The 6,882-nt window shown below is 40.6% G+C and overlaps 1 protein-coding gene across 1 annotated transcript in view; it reads right to left on the reverse strand.

The window, feature by feature from the left end:
• The window catches only part of LOC101297619 (nuclear-pore anchor-like), a 20,169-nt gene extending 16,637 nt beyond the window's left edge, over positions 1-3,532 (reverse strand). The window contains exons 1-9 of the mRNA XM_004293739.1: positions 3,095-3,532; positions 2,805-2,951; positions 2,616-2,714; positions 1,999-2,127; positions 1,791-1,883; positions 1,617-1,682; positions 1,308-1,397; positions 1,138-1,215; positions 898-1,007 (exon numbers count right to left, since the gene is read on the reverse strand). Of these exons, the coding sequence (XP_004293787.1) occupies positions 898-1,007; positions 1,138-1,215; positions 1,308-1,397; positions 1,617-1,682; positions 1,791-1,883; positions 1,999-2,127; positions 2,616-2,714; positions 2,805-2,951; positions 3,095-3,400 (1,118 nt within the window). The 5' untranslated portion in view covers positions 3,401-3,532. The remainder of the gene's footprint in view (positions 1-897; positions 1,008-1,137; positions 1,216-1,307; positions 1,398-1,616; positions 1,683-1,790; positions 1,884-1,998; positions 2,128-2,615; positions 2,715-2,804; positions 2,952-3,094) is intronic.
• Positions 3,533-6,882: the final 3,350 nt, after the last annotated feature.

Below are 6,882 nucleotides of genomic sequence, written 5' to 3' on the forward strand. Positions count from 1 at the left end.
TATATATATATATATATATATATAGACACAGGGCCCTTCCTCTAAGGACCCCTTATTATGACTTATACGAGGGATTGAGCATTAACCCAACTTTTTGATCACATATCAACATCTCCACCATTCAACCTCTAGGTATATATGAGTAGATCATTTTTGGAAATTTTCAGCTAAATTGGTGATCTTTAAGGCTTCGAACTAGCTTAAATCAATGGATGGTTCAAATCTGCCAATCCTGAACCGTTCATGAAAATTGCAGTTTTGAGCACCTTAACAATCATCAATTTGGATGAAATTTTGCAGAAGTGATCTACATATTAAGACCTAAAAACTGAATGGTTAAGATTGAAAAATGTGATCGAAAAGTTAGTCTAATGCTCAATCCCTCGTATAAGTCATAATAAGGGATCCCTTAGCGGAAGGGCCTTGTATATACATATATATATGTAATCATATCTTTTAAGACCATGGCCATTAATATATAGACCCATTACTTAACGCTAATAAGTAAGCTATTTATCCGCAAGTCCAGGAAACCAATATCTTAGAATTCATGCAGTTTCATGTAAATACAGTATTCATTATCTTGAATCAGCAGATGCTCATTTAATATGAAAATAAGAAACGCAAGTTTATATTAATAAAGTTTCACCAAATAGTGGATAAATAATACAGATAGCGAACCATTCAACCGACATGTATTCTACATTTACAAAAGATATGTATGCATTTCAACGGAATGAATTTAAACTCTTGAAGAAGTTCTCAGTGCTACACCAGAACAGGTATAAACTTCAGCAAATCATTCAGAAAGTTCAGTGATCAATTTATGCACACCACAGCAGTGGACAAAAAAGCCATAATGAACGCATTTTTAAATATAATAAAAGAGAAACATACATCTCCCTGCCAGAACTATTAAGTGGGAGAAGACTCAGCTCATTAGCTTTCCTGCTAGTTTCAATTTCTGCTTCGCATTTCTCAAGTTTTGTCTTCAGATCTGCAGCCTCCTATAATCATATCACAGAAGCAACAAAAAAAAAACATAGCATGTCATTAAAATAATTAGGTCTTACACCAATGGGGAGAAGGAGAAAGAAACAATTTCACCTATTCAAATTGAAAACATAACGCATCTACCTTTTCAAATTGACTTCTTGCCGACACTTCCCTTTCAAGTCTCTCCTTGTAATCATTTTCAACTTGACTCAAATGTGTCTGCATGACAGCACATATACAACAATTACAACAGATACCCAATATAAATAATAAAGAATGAAAATTATAACTATGGTAGAGTAAATTCTCACCTCCAGAGCTTTGATCACACCCTCAAGCTCTCCCGCCTTTTTAGACCATTCCTCTGAACTTTCCTTATATAGTTCAACAAGCTTATTCATCTGTAAATTAGCAAAACTTCATATTACATATATGAGAAAAAGCACTACAAAAAACAAAATTTCAAACAACGAATCTTCCACAAGCCTCTGAGATAATGTATAGCAATCCTAATATTATTGTAAACATCTCTATATCTAACAAAACACAAAATTCCTTTCTGCAGTCAACTACGTGTTATATAGAGACTTTAATATGGATGGACATTTCAAGAAACTGACCGTCGAGAGTTCGGCATTAGATCTCTCTTCATTAGCTATGGCATTATCTTTCGATGAGCGCAGTTCCTACAAGTTTTGTACAGGTATGAATGAGCCAGAAAGCATCTGATGAGCCAATAATAATAATAATTATAATAATCTTAAGAGTGCCATACTGGAACGTAAGCAACCCACCTCCTGCAACGACGTCACCTTTGCTTCTAGTTCCCTCACTCTTTCCTTGTTCCAATTTAAGGAGCTAGAACAGTCATTGAATTTCCGTTCAACCTGACAACGTTAATACGGCTAAGATCCCCAAGAAAAATACGTAGATATAGATAAACATGCTTATATCAGATATGTATAGGTTATGTATACCGTAAAAAATGTAAAACGCACTTACATCTGAAAGCTTAAAAGACATCTCTGCCTCAATATCAGCATTCGCTCTACGAAGCTTGATGAGACTGTCAACTTTAGCTGCTAACTCATCATTAAGCCAGACATTATGCCTCTCGATAAGTTCTTTCTCCTGCATGTTATTGGATTTGACACAGTAAGAACACTGATGCTCCAAGAGTCATGTCTGTTTGATTCAACAACTAGTCATAGAACAAGCAATTGCTACAGCTATTTCAAGCAGCCACCTACAAACTATTTGCCAGTAACTTTAGCATAACATTTAATATATGTCCAGTGATAAGGAAACCACATGTTATTTAGAACCACAAGGGTTCAGTAGGACTAATCTTCCCTCTATGAAAACCTTCTCTGCTATGACCATAAAAATAGAGATAAGGCAACAAAAGTCTCTGTTCATCTCCAGAAGATCGAGGTAATTCTATGTGTTTAAGATTGCTGTTGACGATTAATACTTTATTCTTAGCCTATTATAAAGACATCATTTAAAATAAAAAAAATGCTTAAATCAGTGGCTCCGACATGCCATGGCATGAAGACTGAACCAAATACTTGAAATGGATGTTATTGCTTTATGGAAAGGTAGTGGCATTAACTGACCTGTGAAAGATGAGTACATGAATCCTTGGTGCGTGCTAACTCCGCCTCAGCTTCACTCAATCGGGCCTCCCTCTGGGCAGCATTCTCAGCTGACTTGACCTAGAAAAGAAGTGAAAATGTCACTGACTAATCGCATATACCTATGGCTGCATTGCCAAAATTGAAAAGAATACAACTGACTAAGCTTACAATCTTCTCGAGATAAGACTGGATGGTGACATTCTTTGCACTAATATCCTCATCTTTTTGCTCCACTATCTCGATCAACTGCCTCTTTGATTTATGCAGCTCCGAAACCTCAGTCTTCAACATCTCTATCTCACTATCTTTATTAATCTACACAAGCAACCAATAACCGAAATCGAAATCATTCTCATGACAATAGAAACGCAAAATGCAAAGCATTCGATCACCGAAACCCTAAACCAGAAAAACCTCAACAATCACACAATTTTTAATACATAGCCAATTGAGCGTACCGCTTGTAAATTGAGCTGGTACTTCTGCGACTGCACTTCGGAGAGCTCGGTGAGGCGCTCGTCGAACGAGGACTTGAGCTGCGCGAGTTCGGACTCGAGCTTGGTGTATTCATCGGAGAGGGAGAGGTACTTCTGCTCGAGGAGAGAGCAGGTCTGCTCGGCGGTGATCGAAGCGGCGTCGTTTTGCGCCTTGACGGTGTCGAGCTCGGTGCAGAGGTTCCGGATGAACGCGTCGGCCTTCTCCGCCACCCAAGCGGCGTCGCCGCGGTGGCCGGAGAACTCCTCGTCGGAGACGAAGAGAGGCATGGCGTGGGGGCGTATAGGGATACGCTAGGGTTTAAAGGGCCGTGCCCTAATTTTGGAGGTGTCGGTCAGATTTCGGAGGGTGAATTTGAGAGAGGTGGCGAAAATGGGAGAAGGGGAAAGAGAGAGAGGGAATGGAATTTGAAGGGAAGAGAGAGAGAGGTGTTGAGGGCATAGGATCGGCACTACCAGTGGTGTTTATATGCGGGCGGTTCAGGTTTAACCCGAAATGGTTGTATATATATACAGAAACTAGCCCATCTATAATCCATTTTGGTTGAAGCCCAATCTATATTGGGCTTTCCTTATTGCGCCGAGCAGAAACTAACGACTCCAGTTTGCAATTCTGTATTGACCAAACCATTTACCAAAATTTCATCTTCCGAGACTCATCTAGTCGTCATTTTCTCTCTGTTTTTGTTTATGAAAAATACATAAAATTAAATATGGGAGTCCTTTACGGCATCCATAAATTACGATGTCAAATACAAGGGCTGAGAAGCCTCATTAGGAAACCCTATTTACCCGAATATTACCATTATACAAATAGTGACCTAAAGTATGTTATTGCATTAACTACAAAATTTGCTCCCTACACACATGTCTAAAAAAGATATACGAAAATTGATCCCTGAGACTTGAGTTATCTGATGTCTTCCACTGTTTGGATAAGTCTCCAAGGAGGACCAAAGACTTCGTTAAGTGCATCAAAAACTAGTTTGGAGTCTTTTTCCACTTCTATCCCTTGTTTTTGGCATAGACAAAGTTGTCATGAAGTTCAAGAGCTTCTGCAACTGGAACTGAGGACTTTCCTATCTTTATTAAACTAGCTGCAATCAGTTTGCTAAGGAAATCATGTATTACAAATCCCCCCGCTGTTGAGTCACCAACCATCGAATCGAACCATCACAGTTTATTTGATACACCCCGAACCTAGTAAGTAATTTTATATTGTGATTTCCGGTTTATTGGTAGCTAATCAATTCAGAAATTTATTATGTTATTCTTAATAGAAGTGATCTAGTCGAGTTTATAGAATTTTAGTTACCCGGATAAGAGTTCGTAAATGATAGGTAGTTAAATAATAACAGTATCCATTTTTGGGCTTAGGCATTTAAGGGAGACTTGCCATTTAGGAAGGGAAAAAGTAAAAATCAGAAAAATACAACCCTCTCCACTTCTCTCTCTCCCCAAGCCGAGCCCGACCCCGACCCGTCCGGTTCACCTTGGCGGATCGCCGCCGTCCGGCCACACCAGACCTCCGCGCCGGTCCCGTTCAGCAACTGGAACCCCGGTCGACCTTCCTAGGGTATCAGCTGACCCCATCTCGCCGGCGTTAGGGCGCCGGAGGCCCTAGAAGAACCTGCGTCACCGTTTCTTTTTCTTGCCGGAATTCCTCCCTCCGGCCATCAATCGGGGAATTTAAGTAATCATCTTGCTGTTGGAATATTTATGATATCAAGCTAGCATGTTGTTCCACCTTTCGAGGTGATATGGCTACCACGTTTTAAGTGGGGTCATGCAAGCCCTTTCCATCCTAGAGGTGATGTGATGTTGCCGGTGGCATCACGCAAGCCCTGTGCCATATCCGTCAACTCGACGTGAAGGTACAGGGAGAATAGAGTACTATGCCTGGGAGGCAACCGAGTCTGGGAGACTCACTTATATGGCCATATAAGTTAATTTATTAAGTTGTTAATTTGACTAGTGGGGTTAGTCCACTATTTTAGAAAGTGTCGTATGTGAGGAAATTAATTATTTTTCTTATTAAATTATGACTAGCGGGGCTAGCGTGAATTTTGTTGAGCTCATAAAATTTGCATGCATGGAAATTCTTAGATTACGTGTAAGTGGAAAAGCATATAAAAATTTGATTTAGTATCATTATGTTCTTAGATACTTATTTATTTGTTTATTTTTCGTCCACTCACGCTAACGTTTGTTTTTAAATGCTTTTCCCTGGGCTTTTTGTTTTCAACTGCCCAGACTGCAGAGCTCCTGTTCGGTCTCCCTAGGAGTTTGGGCATAGTTTTCCCGCTGCTCCTTGCTGATCATAGGTTACATGTTAACCTATGCGTAGTTGTTTTATTTCCCTTCATTAGTGCTCTGAGAACCATGGGATTATGTAAATTAAGTTTAAGTGTTTGCTTTAGGTCTATGACTCAAAGCAGAGAGTTTAAGCTTGGGTGATGTTCATGTTAATTAATACAGTTTGATATTTGATTTGGTTGTTTAAGTATTGCTATGACTTGGTTCTTGTTGTGGGGAGTGAAGGACTCCAGGAGTAGTGATTGTTGAGTATAGTTGAAGTGTTGTTGGTTCTTTTCTCGCAGGTTGGGTTGTCCATTTTTAGGGGAGATTATGCCAAAATTTCGGTATAATCTCTTTTAAGAGTGGACCCCGCAAGACTTGCCTGTTTTACTGTGTGTTTCTGGGGCGGGTCTTATCAGTTGGTATCAGAGCATTAGGTTCCTCTTCCTATTGAAATAATGGCGTCTAGTTCAATACTAGATTGTCCATGTGTATATTACTAATCTATATTTATCTCAGATACTATGCCTCCTAGACGCCGAACACAGAGAGCTCCTCATGTGGGGGATGACATGAGTGCACAAGAGGGTATGCTGGGGGCATTTGAGCAGATTGTTAATCAGTTTGCTGCAATAATGAATCCTCAGCCCCCGCCTGACTTTAGCATTAAGAAAACCAAGGAAAATGGTGCTGAGAAGTTTTCTACAGCCAAGGATCCCATTGAGGCCCACGAGTGGATTGAGACTATGGAGAGAGTGTTTACTAGGATGAGTGTTCCTGAAGATCGTAAGGTATTTGTGGCAGTGCAATGGTTGCACGGTCCTGCATGGCATTGGTGGGTCGGTATTACTAGAGATTATGGGGATGCTCCTCACATGACTTGGGATGAGTTCAAGTTCCATTTCAATGATCGTTACTGTAGTCGAGCCCATCTCCATAGGATGCAGGATCAGTTTATGAATTTGCAGAAAGGAGATATGTCAGTCTTGGAGTTTGAGCAGCATTTCTTTGCTAGAGCTCATCATGTTCCTGACTTGGTAAGGGACGAGCATGATAAGATATATAGGTTTGTTCGAGGACTTGGGGGTGAATATGAGGAAAAGATGCAAGTAGTTTTGTATCCGAGATTTAGTGATGCAGTTGGGGCAGCTTTAAATATTGAGACCTCACAGATGGGTAGCCGACCCCGAGACTTTGGTGGCCCTAGTCAGGGGCCATCAAAGAGAGCAGCATCTACATCCGGTTCCGGATCTTCTGCGGGTAGTGGACGTAGTAGTAGCTCTGGTCATTCAGCCCGACCTAGACTCAGAGATAACCGGAGATTTGCTGGGGGATCTGCAGGCAGACGCCCCTTTAGTCAGTTTAGGGGTGGTAGTAGTAGTGGCGACCACAGTAGTCAGTCAAGTCAGTCTGGACATTTTGTCCCCGTTTGGCTTAGGGGGTCGCGCTTACAT

The sequence above is a fragment of the Fragaria vesca genome, linkage group LG3, assembly GCF_000184155.1.
Source record: "Fragaria vesca subsp. vesca linkage group LG3, FraVesHawaii_1.0, whole genome shotgun sequence".
Classification (NCBI taxonomy): domain Eukaryota; kingdom Viridiplantae; phylum Streptophyta; class Magnoliopsida; order Rosales; family Rosaceae; genus Fragaria; species Fragaria vesca.